Below are 19,028 nucleotides of genomic sequence, written 5' to 3' on the forward strand. Positions count from 1 at the left end.
TGTGTTAGTTTGTATCCACAAAAACAACCTTAAAGACTAACGGATTTATTGTTTGAAAGCTTATGCTGTCATAAACAGATAGTTAAAGGTTAAGGTCTCTTTTACCTGTAAAGGGTTAACAAACAGGGAATCAAACACCTGACCAGAGGACCAATCAGGAGACAAGATACTTTCAAATCTAGGTGGAGGGAAGCCTTTGTTTGTGTTTTTTGGGTTTGGCTTTGTTCTCTCTGGGCTCTGAGAGTGACCACACGTACCTACAGGCTCTCTAATCTTCTATTCCAATTTTGTAAGTACAAATGTAGAAAGGCGGTATAGTCTTTTTATTTGTTTTCCTTTATTTGCAATTGTGTACTTTGCCGGAAGTATTTTAAATTGTATTTGCTGGGGGGAGGCTTCTTTTTAGTTTCTATAAGCTGACAGACCCTGTAACTTTTTACCATCTAAATTGCAGAGATAGACCTTTTACTTTTTTCTTTCTTTTTATTAAAAGTTTTGCTTTTAAGACCTGTCTGATTTTTTCCCCTTGTTGAGGCTCAAGGGAATTGAGTCTGTACTTAACAGGGAGGGAGGGGAGAAGGGGGAATCCCTTTGTTTTAGATTCACAGAGCTTGAATCTGGATTGCCTCTGGGGGATGGTATCATTCCTCTCTGTGTGGTGATTCAAGGAGTTGAATCACGGTGACCTCCTAGTGTACCCAGGGCAGGAAAGAGCTGGGAGGAAGAAAAGAGGGGGAAGGGAAATGGTTTATTCCTCTTTGTTGTGAGACTCAAGGATTTTGGGTCTTGGGGTCCCCAGGGAAGGTTTTGGGGGAGACCAGAGTCTATCAGGCGCTCTTCCTGGTAGGTGGCAGCATTACAGGATCTAAGCTGGTAATTAAGCTTAGGGGAATTCATGCTAGTACCCATATTTTGGACGCTAAGGTCCAGATTTGGGAATTTTACTATGACATATGCCCAAATAAATCTGTTAGTCTTTAAGGTGTCACTGGACTCCTTGTTGTTTTTGTAAATTGAGTGAGTGTGCTGAGCCCTTGGAAATCTGACCAAGAGCTCTTTTGAAAATCTTGCCCTCAATGCATCAGCTGACAGGGTGAGAGAAAAATCTCAAAACATTGGAAACATTGTCTATCATTATGTGTGAAATTATCCACCCTGATGGATTACCGGTGCTACACTTTGTGGAGGACATGAGCTAGAAGGAGGGGGCTGAGTGAAGAGAGGCTGGTCATTCAGCACAGGGCCAGGCAGGAAGCTCTAAACACAGGGTGAGGTGTGGAGAAGACTACTGAACTACACCTGGGTGGGAAATTGTTTCCCCATCTCATTAAACTTTTTCAAAAATATTCCTGTTCTGTATCAGAACAAAGCTGAGACTTTTGGAAATTTTTCATATAAGAAGAGAGAGACACACACACACACCCCAAAATGGCCAAAAGTTAAGTGGGTAGGGCCCTCACTTGGGATGCAGGAGAATCAGGTACAAGTCCTTCCTTTGAATCAGACAGATTAGGGACTTGAAGCTGGGTCTCCCACATCCCAGCTAACTGCCCGAATCACAGGGCTGCAGAGTTAATCTCTCTCTGGCCCACTAAACATTTAATTATTTATATCAAGCAGAACAGCTCCGGGCGGAAAATGGAGATCATCCTGTGACACAAAGGCCCCTTGGCAAAGAGTCCTTTCATCTTTGCAAACAACTCTTGTCTCAGACCTACAAACTCACTATATCAAATACATTGCTTACAGGGTAATTGTCCATAAAAGGTAACATGTAAGGTCTCTACTGAAAGCATAATCCTGGCACAATGTGTGTATGGGTTATATTGATATTTAAGGAATAACATAACTATATTGATGTTTATTCCCTGATGGTTGTAAGGTTAAAAGATGTCACCAGGCAGTAATATTATTCAGCGATGGCCTATTCATGCAGAGAGAGTGGCCACATCTCCTGGTCAGCCAGCGATGTAATGCCAGGCTAAACTGTCCACCATTGCTTCATCCCAGAACAGTCAATGGAAAACCATTAAAGACAACTGCAAACAATCGAAACCTCTTGGAGATCAAGAAGGAACATTACAACAGACAGGGGTTGGCCTTGTCTATGGATAAAGACAGACTGTTTCAGTATAACTTAGAGTGGGGATAGGCCCTCTGGATCCATTCACTGAGGAGTCATCTTGTTGAGTGGGGGTGTTTTTCATGAAAGTTTGGATCCTTGTTCCTGGGAAGCCAGCCAGCTCTACAACAGACTGAACTTTGGGGGAACAACCAACAATATTAGATAGGCAAGGGAACTATTGATAAGTGTAGTCCATAGTTCACCTTTTATTATCTTGTTTTGTATTGTAACCATTTGTTTCCATCACACCCTTTTGTTCCTCTCCCTGTTCATTCTTAAATAAACCTTTTGTTTCATTACAAGTGCTGTACGTTACATAGGAGCAGTAGTTTAAGGTAAAACTGGGATAACACTGCTCCTTTGGGACAGAGGATGTGGGATGTCTGTGAGTAGCTGGTGTCAGGGGCTGGGTACCACAGGGGGATGCTTCAAGGGGACTGAGGCACACTTTGGGTTAACCTGAAAGGCAAAGTCAGGGCTGTCATAGATCGAAGGAAAATGCTTGAGTGCCTGAAAGGCTGACACTCTATTAAGTACCAGCACGACTCCCTCGTGCTGGAGGCTGGGGGCAACAAGGTGATTCACAGTCCTGGAAACATCAAGAACTGTTACTCTAGCATAGGCAGTGCTTTGGGTACTCCACAGGGATTTAGAAGACCCAGGTTCAAGGCCATGCTCTGATTTTGACCTGAAAAACTTTTCCTGGTGAAAATTTTGTTGGAACTGATACGTTCCCATGAAAAGTTTTGGGTGTGATAAAATGGCATTTTCCCAACAAAAACCTGTTAAGTCAAAAAATGGCCAACCAGCTGTATACCAAAGGGGCATGAAGGCTGATCTCTTGATAGAATGGGTAGACAGCAAGAGAGGGTAGAGGATTATGGCATATTGAATGATCTGAGGGAAGTAAACAAAGAAAGCCCAGGGTGGAATTGTTTGGGGTTTGCTGGTCTCTCATTTCATGGGCTTGGTTGGGCTGTTCTGAACAGCATTGAGGCAGATACAATATTAGCTTTTAAAAATGAATTTGCTGCAACTGCATTTGTGCCCTTTCTGTAAGTGTTGCCCATGAACATCTGAGTATAACTGTTCACTGAGACTTAACTGTGAACCCTGCAGGCTTGAGTTCTCACAGGCAGAGACTTTTAAACTTGCAAGTGCAAGTAGTTTCCGCTGGAAATACGGGATGGGTCATTACATGACACAGCAGGGGGTCAAAACTCTGCCTCAGAGCTCTGGCACAGAGGCAAGTAAGGGAGCCAGACAAGGATCTACCCACTCCCTTCACAACCAGGGCTGGGTGTGCGCACACAATTACCTTGTGTCAGTGACTGTGATGATGACAGCAGCTTACAAACTGTGACAGCCAGACTGGTTTCACTCTGCCAATAATCATCTTTGATCAAGATCTGAATTGCTGCTAAGAGGAAGCAACTCCTGTTGCTTGAAAGACAGACTGAGCTGACTCACAAGCTAACGCCTTCCTTCAGAAACAGCAAACATTTGCAAGAGGGCTTATCAGCATCCCAAAAGGGCTTTTCCCAACAGCAGACAACCAGTTCCTCCCAGGGTGGAGGATTGCAAATGTTGTCTCTACCTTCCAAGGAACATTTGAGGAAACAAAGGTTGAACCCAAAAGAGGAAGTGACAATGTTAACTCAGAGGTGAATACTGTCCTGAATGGAATTGGAGCAGGTCCAGAGAAACACCCCTTGGAGAAGAGGTCAAGGTTAGGTTGGGGTCAGTTAACATGGCCCTGACCATTTTCCTAGCACTCTAGGCTCCCCATTAGAGTTGATCTCGACCAGATAATTCAAGGCAACCTATTTCTACACTAGGAGAAAGGCTGGAGTTAGCTAATGTGTTAACTGACCCTGCTTTAAATTTAACATCCTATTCTAGACAACCCCTGTGAGGGATGGTGGTGCAGGCAAGCCTTTGTAGATAGTAAATCAGGAACATCAAATAAACTTGAAAGGTACAACAAGGATGTGAGGACGATTTGGGAGACTGGATATCACAGGGATGTGACTTTAGCAGACTGAGATCCTGGAAGGGCCAGGGTGGGAGAAAGAGAAGCCTTACATTTATTTCTAGAGAGTGGTGTAACTGAACCCCAGGGGAACCTATCTAGATGAGCTTTGCAGCGGTTCAGACTAGACCTCTTAAGCAGACTTTTTTTGTCTGATCACTGTATGCTGAATGTCTTGCTTAGAAATAGGCTACTTGAGTTTCAGGGTCAAATTCCTCCCTGCTGGTAACTCCTCTGAAGTCAGTGGAGTTATACAAGGGCGAAGCTTGGCCTTTAGACTGTTGGGGGGGGGGGGGGGTTACCTATTATTTTTAATGAAATCTGAGCATATAAATCTTCAGACAGATTTAAAAAACTCAGCCTTTGAGTATTTCACACTGAACAGCCCAGAGAGGAAAACAACCTTCAGAAAGAGGAAGTGAGAAATAGATGATTGGAGCATACCTCATTTGGGATTCTCAGTAAAAAGAGCAGGGATTAAGAAATCATTTTCCTCATTTGCAAGGACTTGGCCAGATGGGTGCCTGCTAAATGTCTGCTGACCATGAATGAGACCCTAGCATAAGGGTGACAGGGTTCAGAGCAGCACACTCATAGTAATATTTTAATGAAATAATTGTTTGTTTTGCCGTAGCACCTCAGAGTCCTGCTCACAGAGCAGGAGCCCATTGCCCAACAGTTCAGACCTCAAAAAACTTACAAGCTAGAATGTCAGTATCCTGTACCAGAGGCAATTACATGACTCAGACAAGAATCTAACTACCCTGTTTAAAGCAGGATTGCATTTTCAGGCAATTGCTTTGTGTGAATGTGATGAGAGAATTTAATATAACTCTTTTCCTTGACAACACATTTTACAGTCATCTCATTATGGCAGGAATGATGCCTTAAGCAAGGCTTGTGTGGTCTAGAAAGGGAAAGATTTAACATTTTGCTAAAATTCCCTATTCCTGTTAGTCTGCTACCTTGCTCTACTTCTGCTTCTGCAGGAGAAACTCAAACCCTTTCAGGCTCTACTGATTATAAGAGTTACGCTCCCACAGTCAAGAAACAGAAACAATAACATGTGGTTTATGTGCCTCGTCACAACTAAAATTTCAAATATCAGGGAACAATAGCAGCAGCTAAGTGTTTGTGATCCAATCATAGAGGGATACAAGTGGGGTGAAAAAAGAAGGCACATTTGATTAACAAAGAATACTCTAGAAAACTGCATTCTACTCGCTGCAAGTCGAGAATGAGGCTGAATTAATTAATCACTTTAAATTATTCACTCAATCCTAGTCAAAACGGTTGATCCTATTTCCACACTGGGAAGGTAATGGAATGCCTGCGAATACGGGTTGTAAGGTTTGCAAGAAAATGGCTCAAGAGTTGTTGACCTTGCACCTGCCTTTCCAGCAGGCATCATGAGCCAAATTCCAGGTTCCCACCATTGACCCAGTTTTGTTCCTGCAGCTGTGGTAGACTATAAATTGCAAGGCAACGCCCGGCTCAGAAATGCAAATGAGGCAGGAAGGGATAGATGGGAGTGAGGGCTGACTTCCTTGGAAGGCTATTGAAATGCAGCTTAAGTCATTTTTGTGATGTCTTAGGGCTGAAGTTTTACAATGTGCCCTGAATAAGGGGTGACATGTGGCTGTGCAGCACCAGCCGCCCTGAGGGATCAAACGGTGACTATTCTATAGGGGCTTTACGATGCGCCCATCACCGTGGTGTTTGAGTGTCAGCCCGTAGCACGATGCCTGACATGCCCACTCAGGCACCCCTCGCTCCCCGGGGCAGTAGCCTGTGCTGACCCCTCTCCCCTACATAGGTCACTCTCCACAGCAGCTCCCTGCCCAACAGCAGCTCCCCTGCCTCCCCCCCGCCATGAACCAGCAGCTCCACCTGCTCCCTGGCTGGGCCAAAGGGACAGGTTTATGACAGAGCCCCTGAGCAGGTCCCCGCCAGGTACTTGGGGGACTGGTGGGGTGCAGAGAGGATCCCTTCTTGGGCTGCTCATGGGGGGACAGGGCAGGTCCCCAGCACACCGGGTGTCAGGCCCTCCTGGCCCTACCTCTGCGTAGGCTCCATTGGCTCCAACCACAAGGCCGCCAGCCCAGCCGCCAGCCTGGCCCCTCCAGGTCCAGAGCCACCTGACCCAGCAGGTCCCTGCCGCTGGCAGTTGCTTTTTTCTGATGGGAGGGGGCAGGGGCAGGATGGGCTGCTCCACTTTCCATAGGGGGAGAGGGGAGGGCATGGAACCTCCCAGCCTGGGAAGCTCCCAGCAGCTCAGGGCCTGCTCCCCGTCCCTTGCTGTGAAAAGTGAGCTGGCCCAGCCGTACCCCTTGCCTTCTCCCCCGTGTATAAATAACTGCCACCTCCTGCAGGCATTCGCTCCAGAATGGTCTGGGTGCAGGGTCCCCCGCCTCCTCCCTCCCCCTCTCAGCCCAGCTGGCTGCCGCTCCCTACCCAGCAGGACCCTCCCACTCTTTGCAGAGCTGGATTGATGCAACCCAGGTCCCCAGGCAGACTGGCCTTGTAGTTGGAGCCAATGGAGCCTGCGCAGAGATAAGGCTGGTAGCACAGAAGGACTTCAGTATTTACCCCAGCTGGCAGGAGGTATCTGCTTGGGTGGACTGGCTCGGCCTGCTGTACTCTTCCCCTTTTGCCCCACACACAAGTCCCCTTTTTGGGCCTTCTTAGAGCAGTGAGTCTTAGCGTTAACACTCCATGGAGATGCATAGGGCAGATCCTCCCTCTTAGGTCTATTGTGTCAGGCTCTCTGCAAATTCAGGCAGGCATTGCTCCCTTGGTTTCCCCTCTCAAAGCTATTGTCAGGTTCCCTGCAGACTCAGTGCTTGCGTACATGGGGAAATTTACTGTCATAATTATACAGGAATAATTATACCAGTATAATACCATATGTGGACACATATTCTGGAATAAGTGCCTCTTTATGGTTTAGCACTTAAACCACTTCCAGTGCAACATAAGGTAAAGGAAAAATAGGCTCTCATATTGCAAAATGAGTGTCAACATAGGGAGTAATAGTGGTAAAACTACAGTGGGGTAATTATTCCAGTATCATTATGCCAGTAAACTTCCGCATGTAGACAAGCCCTGAATCTGCAGAGACCTTAACCCAATAGCTAAATTATGCTGCTAAGGCCTTGGCTACATTGGACAGTTGCAGTGCTGGTGGTGGGTTTACAGCGCTGCAACTTACTCACCGTCCACACTTGCAAGGCACATACAGCGCTGCATCTCCCTGGCTGCAGCGCTGGCTGTACTCCTGCTCGGCCTGGGGTATAACGATTGCAGCACTGGTGATGCAGCGCTGCTCCACCAGTGTGGCCACCAAAAGTGCTGTAATTGGCCTCCAGAAGTATTTGGAGGTATCCCAGAATGCCTAAGCACCACTCCCAACAGGGCTGCAAATGCTGCAAATGTGGCCACGCTGCAGTGCTTTCCCTACACAGCTGTACGAAGACAGCTGTAACTCCCAGCGCTGTACAACTGCAAGTGTAGCCATATCCTAAACTTCTCTGTGTAGACAAGCCCTCAGGCAGATGCAACTGCATTAGTTACACTTGGGTCATTGTTTAAGCTTTTCTTTGCAATTAAGAGGGCTAGAACCCTTCTCCCCCCGCCCCGTTTTTATTAATGACAGTTGAGTACCTGAGGTTTTTCTCCTCTTTTGTTTTCCTCCCCCCCCCCCCACACACACTGTTCAGTGGATGCTCCCCCACTCACTTATTTGGTTCTTTCCCTTGCACCTGGCTATTTTACTGCCCCCCTCCTCCTTTGTTCCTGGTGGCTCAGCTCTTGCTACTACGCCAGTTATGGGTCAGCAGGAGGAAAGTGAAACTGATAAGTAGAGCTGGTTGGGAAATGTTTGAAAAGTATGACAAAAAAGAACATTTTTTTTCATGTTCATCGACATTTTTTCTTTGAAAAATTTCAGGTTTTGGTTAGGGAAAAAAAAAAACCTCCCAAAACTATAAGCCTCCAAAATTTAAGATTTTTGGTTTCTAAAAACAGAAAGAAAAAAAAATCAGCTTTTGATTTTTCAGTGACAAATGTGGACATTTGAGTTCAAAGGAAAAACCATTTTCCATTGAAAAAAATGTCATGGAAAAGTTTAGACCTGCCGTAATGACAAGTTTTCCACTCTTTGGTGTACTTCAGACAGATGAAATGTTCTGCAACAACTCACATCCACGAAGGATTAAAACCCAAAGCTGAGCTTTTAAAAAGCTGTCTAGGAAATTTAGATACCCAATTTCCATTAATCTTAATGCTTCCACATCCCTGAGGTTGCTTTGAAAATCTCAACCTAACAATCATTTTATTTCTAATCTGCTTGCTCCCCACTTCTGCCCTTTGCCAAAGAACAAGGAGTGCTGTACAAGCCACTAAAGAAGGTCACAATGATAAATAAAATAAATACAAAACACTAATAAAAGACCACCTGGTGGAGGCAGAAGCCAATCCAAAGCCAGGCAGTTCCAAGAGAATGATTGCTCATGTTTGTTCTCAGCATTATTTTATAAGGGCAGGTAAGGCACAGTGCCGGGTTGTTTATCAGGGTGTCTTGGAAATTTTTTGGAAAAGGTCTGTTTCACTGGGGAGAGAATGAAAGAAAGATCTGGTACACTTCATTTCTAATATCTGGCTTCAACGGTGGGTTCATGGTGGGTGCACTGAAGGTCTTTAAATTCTAAGTACTATTCAGTATGTAACGGCAGGTCCCTTTAGATGAGCAGTACACAATGTAAACAGTAGATAAAAGAATTCATTCTCGTATCAAAATACATATTTTATAGTATTTACTCATTTTATTAGAGTAGCAGCCACCTCTGTAGTTCAAATTGCACAAGCATTTAAGTCCAACCCTTTGTTTCAGTTCCTTATAATTTTCCAAAACGCTTCCCATTTGGGCTGAAATCTTCAAGGTTTGATCTCTGCCAGATGGTGACATTTTCTGAGGAAAATTAGTTCAGCCACTATTGAATAAGAAGCAAGTGAAAGAAGTACACTTTTTCTGTTATTAAAAACTCCCAAAACATTCTTCTTACCTTCGTTTTGTTTTGAACTGCCGTCTCAGTGAAACAGTTGGGGGTAGAAAGTTGAAATTTGGCAGGGAAATAGCCATCATTGATGAGAAGTGCTTCAGGGCATTCTAGTGCAAATTGGTTTTGACCAGACCACATTATGAGCCTTTGAAAATCGTACTTAATGAAGGCACCATACAACAGGCATGGCTTCCTTTCAGCAGTGTTTGAAGCATGCATGAAAGGCTAATTTCATAGCACTATGACAAACTTAATAAACCAGTGGAGTGAGTTCTCTGACTCTGTACCCACAACTGCTATTAATATCTCCTCTTCCTCCAGTTCTCTTCCATCTGTTTCAGCATGGCAGCAGCAGACTTTTACACAATTTACAGTGGCCCTTTCTTAGAAGAACATTATCTCCTCCCTCTCTGGCTCTGCTTTGCTCTACCAGCTCTGAAGATGCCCTTTTCGCACATTGATGGCATGCAGCTGGGTGCAGTCTCCATGGACCCCGGGGAGTCTTGCCACATCCTCGCCACCACATTTTCCATTCTTTGTTTCCTGGTCCCTAAGGCTTCTCCTGGAATCACTCAGGTTTTCTACTTTCCATTCCTGTTTGCTGACCTTCAATGCACTGAAATCTGCATCTTCACCTTTCCTGTGACATTCCAGTAGGGGCTGCACACTTTTCCTAGGGAAATATAACATCAGACAGCTTCTTCACTGTCTTCTGGTCTGGAATTAGGCCTGATATAATCAACGTAAGGTCTGCACTGGATCCCACAGTGAGGATAAGGGAACGTACTTGGTACTTGTTAACAGAGCTCATTGGAAAATAGAAATCAATTCCTGTGAAAAACTTCACCTTAAAAAAAAAATCCTGAATCACGATGAAAAGTCAAAAATGTGAAATTTTTCACATGAAAGGATTTCCAGAAAAATTTCATTTCAGGACAGATTAAATGGAATTTTTTGGCCTACCAGCAGCCTTCCTGATGGATGGGCAGGCTGGATGCCTGAGGAAGGGGCTAGCCACAGAGCCTGGGAGCCAGTCTTCTGGCTACCCAAGGAACTAGGGAGCTAACTAACTAAGGAGTGAGCCAGCCCTGTGGACCTGGGAGCCTGGCAGCCCACCAGTCCCAGCTAGTCCAAGGAGAAAGAACGATGAGTTGCCTGGTTTCCATCTAAAGTTTCAACAGAATGGCCAGGTTTCCGCAGAACATTTTGATTCCATCTAATCAGCATTTTCCCACAGAAGAGTGGCTGGGGGGTATTTTCCTACAGAACAGTCTTCCATCCAGTCATGCTAACTTGATAGAATCAAAGCCTTGCCCAGGAACATGGCAATTCTGCTGAAACTTTCAACAGACCCGAGACCCTGCCTGCCTCCCCAAGAGCCCGTGTTTCCTGTGACCCTCCCTCTCCAAAAAGCATTCACACCTCTGTTGATGAATCAGTGGGTCCCAATGTGCGTGTGCCACTGTGAGCAGTTTTGCATTTCTGCAGAACTCCTTGCAATGGCAGACCTCCTCTGGCCCTGCTCATTCCTCAGCACTGTTGTTAAAGCTTTCAGAGAGGGTTACAGAAAACACAGACTTTTCCATTTGCCTGGAAAAGCAGCTCCGGAGCCTCCACAAACTCTTATTTTCAATTATTTTATTTGCCGCTTCTGCACCTTTTAGATAGTTTCATCCTTTTCATCCCTCTGCTCCTGTGGAGATGGCCCCTGTCCTTTTTCCCCATTGAGATCTGGGCGTCTTTGCTGCAGCTGCTCTTCTTTTGTCCTGCAATCCCACCTTTCTGCAGACATTCTTCTTGGAGGTGGGACTTTTCCTCTTGTCCTCACTTTCCTTCCCAAAGCCTTAGCAACTGGCTTCCCAGTTGAAATCCCAGACAAGCCCCCACTTGTAACACCAACAGATCCCTGGATCAAACCTGGGACCTCGGGAGCTTAGTGCATGAGCCTCTACCGTATGAGCTAAAAACCAACTGCCTGTTTGCTAAGGCTGTAGAGCAGACTCATTTAATTCTCTCTCTAAGTGGTCTCAGTGCCACTAGATGGGACAGAACACCACACCCAGGAGGTGTGCGGGTTATATGCGCACACAAGTGATTTTATAACTGTGTGGCTATATGCTGACTTAAGTTAAGTCAACAATTTTGTAGTGTAGACATGGCCTCACTCTCTTGTCCTTTATTCCTTTTTCTTTTGTTTCTCTTTTGTTTTCTCCTCTTTCTTGAGGTGAGATCCAGCCAAGAATGATGCCCTCAGTTTTCTCAAGGGATTACCAGGGTATTTACAGGTTTCAGAGTAGCAGCCATGATAGTCTGTATCCACAAAAAGAACAGGAGTACTTGTGACACCTTAGAGACTAACAAATTTATTTGATCATAAGCTTCCGTGGGCTACAGCCCACTTTATCAGATGCATGCAGCGGAAAATACAGTAGGAAGATTATTATATATAATATACACACACAGACATATACACACACACAGCATGAAACAATGGGTGTTACCATACACACTTTAAGAAGAGTGATCAGTTAAGGTGAGCTATTACCAGCAGGAGAGAAAAAAAACTTTTTGTAGTGGTAATCAAAATGGTCCATTTGCAGCAGTTGGCTAGAAAGTGTGAGGAACAGTGAGGGGGGGAGGAAATAAACATGGGGAAATAGTTTTACTTTGTGTAATGGCCCATCCACTCCCAGTCTTTATTCAAGCCTAATTTAGTGGTGTCCATTTTGCAAATTAATTCCAATTCAGCAGTCTCTCTTTGAAGTCTGTTTTTGAAGTTTTTTTGTTGGGCCGCATGCCAAAGGTTGCCGATCCCTGCATTAGTGCATGGCCTCAATACTTTTTTCATGAGGAAGTGACAGTTATGTTGCCAACTCTCCAGGATTGTCCTGGAGTCTCCAGGAATTAAAGATTAATCTTTAATTAAAGATGTCATGTGGTGAAACCTCAAGAAATATGTCCACAACCAAAACGGGCAACCCTACATGACCGTCTTTATCGTGATAAGTAAAAATAACCATTCAGAAATGCTGGCCCAGCTTTGCAGGGGTCCTAGTGACTGTAAGGATATGGCAGGAGTGAGCTAACTTCTCATCACAAACACACTTGAGACATTCCATCCAGCCTGGCATGACATGTAGCTCTGGACAGAATCAGGGCTGATGTTTCTGAGGGACACTCCAGCCAAGGCCAGCTTTTACTACAATCGTATGTAGAGTCAGCTCACCGGTTAGCCTGATCCCTTCCTCCAGCGCAGGAGTACCCCTACATCCCAACTTCTAGCATCTTTGGACCCTTCACATTTCAAAGCCACCCCCAACAACAGCCAGGTAATCATTAGAAATACCACAACAGGTCACCCTCAGTGCTTGAGGCAGTCAACAACAGTACGGTTGTATCTAGTAACTGTACCGTACACAAATGTAGCAATGAAGTCTCATTACCATTTGTACTAGTACAGAGAGGCTTGAACCAGGTTGGGGCACCATAGTGCTAGAAACACTACTAACAAATAACAAACAGTCCATTCAGTCCTGACTTGCGCAGCCTGAGACAAGAGAAACTGTCTCAGAAACTGTCTCATTGAGAGACAGAATGTCAATGAGGTCCACCGGAGCTGGGTACCAGGGATCTCAGTTAAAAGTCTTCTCCAGAGGAGCATCACTTAACAATGAAGTGATGGTTCCAGGGCAGCATCGCTCCTGCTGTAACTCCGTCACCCTGGGACGTCACACGAGTATTGCTGCTGACAAAACGAAGAGCCAGAGCTGGAGATGTTCAGCTTGGCTGCTCCCTGCCCCTGAGGGACAAGAAAAATGACACCAAATAAATATTCCCTCAAATTTCTCCCATCCTCCTCCTTTCCATTCCTATAGCAGCGGGGGCAGGCTGGAGAAACCCCATGGAAGCCTGCATCTCAGGGAAGACAGGTATGCACATGGGTCTGTTGGTTAGAGATTCCAGTACAGCCCAGATTCTCCACCAGGCTCAGTCCTCATGAAATACCAGCACTGTGGTTCCCAAGATACTTGCAAGCAACCAGAGACTTTAAAAATGGTGCGGGGGCAGAGGATTATATGGAAATTGTCCCAGCACTGAAATGTTTGGTATTCACATGCTGTCCACGAGACTTCTCTGAAAGCCTGCCCTTACTCTTAGATCTATGCAAATTTGCGAACACCATCACAATATGATGCCTATCTCAGAAGTGTCTTGATGGCCACATTCCCCCTCTGCATTCAGTCTGATGAACTGCTTCAGTCCATGACGTCTGGGGACCACTGCCTCTGCTGTGGGGAAGCCGAGGGAAGGAAGGAATCATAGACCAGTTCTTTGGACCAGTTCCAGCAAGCACCATTCCACACTCCCGGAGTATCAGCAAGGTCAAATGAGTTTAGGCTTTGTGTGAAGAAATCAGGTTGACTTATTTACAGCTGCTGTGATGAGTGTGACAATCACTGACCTGAAAGCACAAATAAGAAAACTGAGTGCCAAGAAATACAGATTGCCTTGTGAAGCACCAGTACTATTATCTATACTGAAGCTCCCAGCATATGCTCACAGTTCACATTAATATTTGTTTTAATGCAGTTGCATGTAAGGATAAATTAGCTCCTCATCCGGATCTGTCTTTCCATTATATGCAGGGTCCAATAAGAGCCAATAGTAGGAAGCTGAAGCTAGACAAATTCAGACTAGAAATAATGCTGGTATATTTTACAGGAAGGATAATTAACCACTGGAACAAATCACTAAGGGACGTAATAGGTTCTCCGTCATGTGAAGTCTTTAAATTGACATCCGATGTCCTGCTAGAAGATAGGTTCTAGCTCATCCAGATGGGATGCATTTGGGCGCAGGAATCATTTGGTGTTATTTTCTGGCCTGTGTTACCTAGGAGGTGAGCCTTGATGATCTATGATCATCTATTCCATTAGAATCTATGACTATCCATTTGGCCTGGGGATGCTGTGTTCCTAATCAACTGTGGTTGAAGCATAGCTCCTGGACCTAATCAAAGATTTTATTTAAATCCAAAATAAGAGCACTTACAATCATTCTTCGGATGGAGTCAGGCACAATGGGGAGAGGTTCCAGAGAAACCCACTTCCAGCACTCCTTGGCATCACAACCAAGAGACCAAAGCTGGAGGAGTTAAAGATAGGTGAGTCATGAGAGCTCAGGGTATGCCCAAAGAGAAGACAACATGGCTCATGGGCTCTGGATGGCCTGCAGTGCACCATCATTAAATAGCAGTTATTGCTGCAGCTAACTGACAGCTCAGTGAGCTCACACAACATGCAGGCTGGGCCTGGGGAATCATCCCTTTAAAGCAGCACAGCCAATTGTTTGCTCCCCTCCTGTGGATCTGGGAAGCTCCAGGAGGCATTGTCTGTGTGTGGTGAAAAAAGGCTCCCTGAATCCCCTGTAGGGTGGGGTGGCTCTGTACTCTGCCCCAGCATATGGGCTGGGTCTTAAAGGCACAATTGACACCTCTAGAATCCAAGGAAGGTTGAATGTTGTATGGTCATTTGAGGAGACAGAGAGATTCATTCCGTGTGCATTGACCAATCCCTTTCCTTCTCCTCCCCTTGCAGAGTCTGCCTGAGGGAACTGGAGTTAGGCAGAACTGTTTACATTTGGCAAAGCTGGCATAAGCCAGCATCACTGAAGCTTGATAAGGACAATTAGAGTGACCAGACGTCCTGATAAAATCCAGGAGCGTCCTGATATCTAGGCATTTGTCTCACATCCCGATTGATGTCCTGGACAATGGAGGAGGAGATTTCCACAAACACAAATCACATCCAGGAGCCCAATGCTCCAGAGGGACATAGACACCAACCTGCCCTTTGTGCCTATGGAAATCTCCCCCAACAAGCCTAGAAACAACGTTACCAGGGGACTCAGACCCGGTGTTCACAGCCCGATCATGTGCACTGCCTTTGTTTTGAGGAAATCTCAAACTCTCCTCCTGGTCGGGGTAGACTAGGCTCCAAATGCCGTCAAAAAGATGATACCCGCATCTCCCGCTCCCCCCAAATACAGACATTTGTGCTTCAATCACCACTGAGAAGGAAAATTCCATGACTCAAGCTCAGCAGAATGTTATCCTTGCACATGCACTTAATTAAAGCTAGGTATCATTTCCTCAATGTCTGTTCCTGTTGTTTGACCCCTGACCCCCCTTTTCTTTCCTTTCCAAGGACGGTTCTCAGTCTGAGTCGCAGCAGCGAGAAACACCAAACCCCTTCTGGGAATAGCATCTTGAAAAGTGTCTGTCTGTCTGTTTTATCTTTCCGATTACATTGTTTTGAAAGTGTCTCTTGACTGGAAACACTAAGTGGTGTCTCCACAGCCAGATGGGAACGGACACAGGTCATCTTATTCCTCTGCTTGCCTCTCCTCTCTGTTCCTTCAGAGAACTGTTACTAAGGAAAGTAAATACACGCCTCTCAGCAAGCTCATCAGGGCTGGGGTGGGGTTCTTCTGTCCAGCGTCTGAGTTAGGACAGTGCGCATGGCCTATTCCTCCACCACACAGTGGCTTTGATGAGAGCTTCCGCAACTGGCTGTTAGGAATGCTTATAAATAACTTGATACATATACAATGAAGCTGTCAAGCAAACAATGGCCATTAAATTTAGATAGAATAGACTCAAAGGCACCACTGACATTCCTCCTTCTGGAGACGGCTCTCCACAGCCATCAGGGAAAACACAGGATAGCCATAGGTTATATTTGCCATGAAGCTAGGCAGGGATAGATGTTATGCATCTCTAAGGGGCTTCCTGAATGATGACTGCCTCAAAACTATGGATGCCGGCAAGATCTCTGTGCTCATACTACCTGGCCTCTGCTACACAGGATAGGTCAAAAGGTACTGCTAACTTGCTCACAGGATGTGGCTGGAGTAGATGGAGTCCAGCTTAGTTCTGTGCTAACAGATCCTTTCCAGCAGACCTGAGAATGATAGTATGTAATGGATCCTCTTCCATGAAGGCTCTCACTTGTGTGGTTTCCCAGGGATCCATTTTCTACCCCCTTCTTTTCAACCCTTCTGCTCCCAACAACATGATGATGGCATGCGGTTGTATATCATTTTTCACAGATAAAACCAATGCTGTTACTACGATGTCTCCACAAATGTACTAAAGGTCAGCTCTCGGCAGGACAGTAGCCAGCTCAAACTCAGCTCAGGAAAGATCCAAGAGATGCTGAGCAGGAGAGGGGAAACGCTCTAAAGAACTATCCAGGAGACTGTCCCCAACCCCTTCCACTGAAAGTATCAGTTGTCCTTTCATTGTCAAAATACTGTGAACACTTAGGAGTCCTGACTGTCTCCTCATTGAGCCTAGAACTAGATGATTAGGTAGCAACAGTGACAAAATGCACTTTCTGCCACTTCCAGCTCAGTAGGAAACTCTCCCCCTTCCTCCTGGCAAGGACCTGGTCATGGCGGCTCATGCATTTGTTCCCTCCAGGCTGAATTACTGTAACTCACCTCACCTGATGCTGAATGTGAAAACAAAGCACAGGTTCCAGCTGGTGCAGGAAATGGCTGCCCACCTCCTTTGCAATCGAGGCTGCCATAGGCACATCAAGACCATGCTCAAGTCCCTTTACTGGCTCCCAGTCAGCTTCCAATGCCAGGTTATGATCTTGTTCCCAATTTTCAGAGCCATGAATGGATCAGGTCCTATCTCCCCAAGACGGCTGCATTTCTTGGAAAGAATGTAGATCAGAGAGGCCAGGAAGAAGCACTGGGGGTGCTATAGAAAAGTCAATCTCGATGGACAGTGTCCAGCTATGGGGAAACTTTCCAGAAGAAATGTGACTAATCCAGTCTGAGCCCTTTCTAGATCTCACTGTACGACCTTCTTTGGTCAAGCTTTAAAAGCATAAACAGAACGATGCAGTGCATTTAGAGCAGCAACTGCCCCTCCAGGAAGGGAAAAGAACCAAAGACTCCATCAAGTTCAGTAAGGCCCCTATTAGACCTTTCCATTAACTAGGGAGTTGAGCTATGGTAATGGGTGCAGGCCAGAACCCTAAAATGGAGAGATATAAATAGGAAGGGACTTCATAATTTCCCTTTATATTACATTTGGAGCTAGAAGGGGAAATGATGTCGTCTTGCCACAGATAAACAATTCTTGGAACAAGTGACTTAGGGCAATCTTAGCTGGAAATGGAAAGGGAGTGCAGGTACAATAAATAAAAGCTGGCACAGCTCAAATACAACTAACAAAATAAGCTGTAATTGTAAGTTAGGGAAAGTCAAGGAATGAGGAGATCATATGCCCTGGAAGGAGCACCATTGGCTGCTACTTCCTGGAAACAATCTAAATTGTTACAGAGACTCTTTAACAACTGCAGCAAGGCTGCGGTCTGTGAAATTGCTGCCACGCAAACAGTGCCATGGGGAAGGAAACTTAGGCCATAAAGCTTGGTGTGGGCCACAGAAATACAGATTCTTGGGCAGATGGTTATGTGACCAGAACTGGCACTGGAATGAGAAACATGGAGTTCTCTCCACAGGAGGTCGTTCTTAGGAACAACAGACAATACGGAAATGGCAAACACAAGAGCATGTAAGATCAGGGGCTCTTTCATGGAAATATATTCTAGGAAGAGCTTGTAAATCTGAGTGCACCCTCCACTGGCTATGGAACTCCCTCCCCGGCCACTGATGCTGCACATAGGAGTTGTACAGGGGTTGCCTGGCAGAGAACCAGCAGCCCCTTTAAGGTTGGTGGCTCAGGGGCTCTCACTCATTGCGCGGGCTGAGCTCAGGTGAAACCTCCAGGTGCTGCTGCCATACAGATAATTCTCAATCACCACAATGAGCTGCAGGCCAGGTGTGTGCCTGGGCCTTGCACAGGGGTGTGTGAATGGCCATAATGGGAGTGTGTGGGGGTGGGGGAGAAGGGGCTGCAGATCTGCATGGGGGCCAGGGCCTCTGAACTATCTGACAGAGGAAACTTGAGGCAATTTTTTCCACTTAGCAGATTTCGAGACATTTCCAGAGAGGTTGATGTTGCATCAAACCTTGCAGAATGTTACTTACCTTTGCTTCCTTCCTTCCCCTTGCCCCCTGGAGAGATGGGAGGAAGTGGTTGGTCACTCCTGCCTGGAAGCCCTCCACGTCTCTCATCAGGCATGGATGCTGCTCCACCAGTTCCTCAGCAGGAACTCTTCCGTGGGTGCTCCTCCACCAGTTCTTCAGCAGTGGCTCCTACTGCTCCCATTTCAGGTGTGCTTGTGAGTGCTCCCCCCACACGAGAGAGAAGGGCAAACTCTCTGCACTCTCAGTCAAAGAGCACAAGTTGTGCTTCCCCCCCCCCCCGAATGCATGCTGCCTGCTATCTCTATGTCCACTCCCCCAGCACACACGCTCCCATGTGCTTTCCCTCTGTGCCAAATGATAAGGAACCACCTAATGCATGAGTCACATCAACCCCCCGCCCCGGCCCCCGGAGGACCCACACCCCTTGGAAATGGCTTCTGCTGGCTGAAGCCGACCTTCCTGCTATTGGCCACAGCATCCCTGAATTCTGCAGGGGAACTTGACGTTTGCAGTCCCTGGACAGTTGTGGCAGCACACAAAACAATGCGGTTGGGCATGAAATAAATTACAAAAGTGCTCTGGAATTTGCTTTTCAGGCTAACATTCCTCCATGTGGGAAATATCCCCTCCTCCAGATGGGCAGGGTTTACTGCGCCGCAGGCCTCAGCCAGGAAGCAGAAGACATCAGTCTTGTGGGGCCTGGCCAAGAGTATACATGGGAGTACCAGACCAAAGAACATGT

General features: G+C 46.1%; 1 protein-coding gene across 3 annotated transcripts in view; it reads right to left on the bottom strand.

The window, feature by feature from the left end:
• SLCO2A1 (solute carrier organic anion transporter family member 2A1) overlaps positions 1 to 18,635 on the bottom strand; it is a 106,360-nt gene extending 87,725 nt beyond the window's left edge. Inside the window, exon 1 of one of the 3 annotated variants that reach the window (XM_050965471.1) lies at positions 18,287 to 18,635. Coding sequence is in view for 1 of the 3 variants with exons in the window: in XM_050965469.1 (XP_050821426.1) it covers positions 9,221 to 9,300 (80 nt within the window). In the remaining 2 variants the exon portion in view is untranslated. Of the gene's footprint in view, positions 1 to 9,220; positions 9,399 to 18,286 lie in introns of those variants that run through there. The other 2 variants (XM_050965470.1, XM_050965469.1) reach the window with 2 other exon arrangements.
• Between the last annotated feature and the right edge of the window lie 393 nt (positions 18,636 to 19,028).

The sequence above is a fragment of the Gopherus flavomarginatus genome, chromosome 8, assembly GCF_025201925.1.
Source record: "Gopherus flavomarginatus isolate rGopFla2 chromosome 8, rGopFla2.mat.asm, whole genome shotgun sequence".
NCBI classification, from domain to species: domain Eukaryota; kingdom Metazoa; phylum Chordata; order Testudines; family Testudinidae; genus Gopherus; species Gopherus flavomarginatus.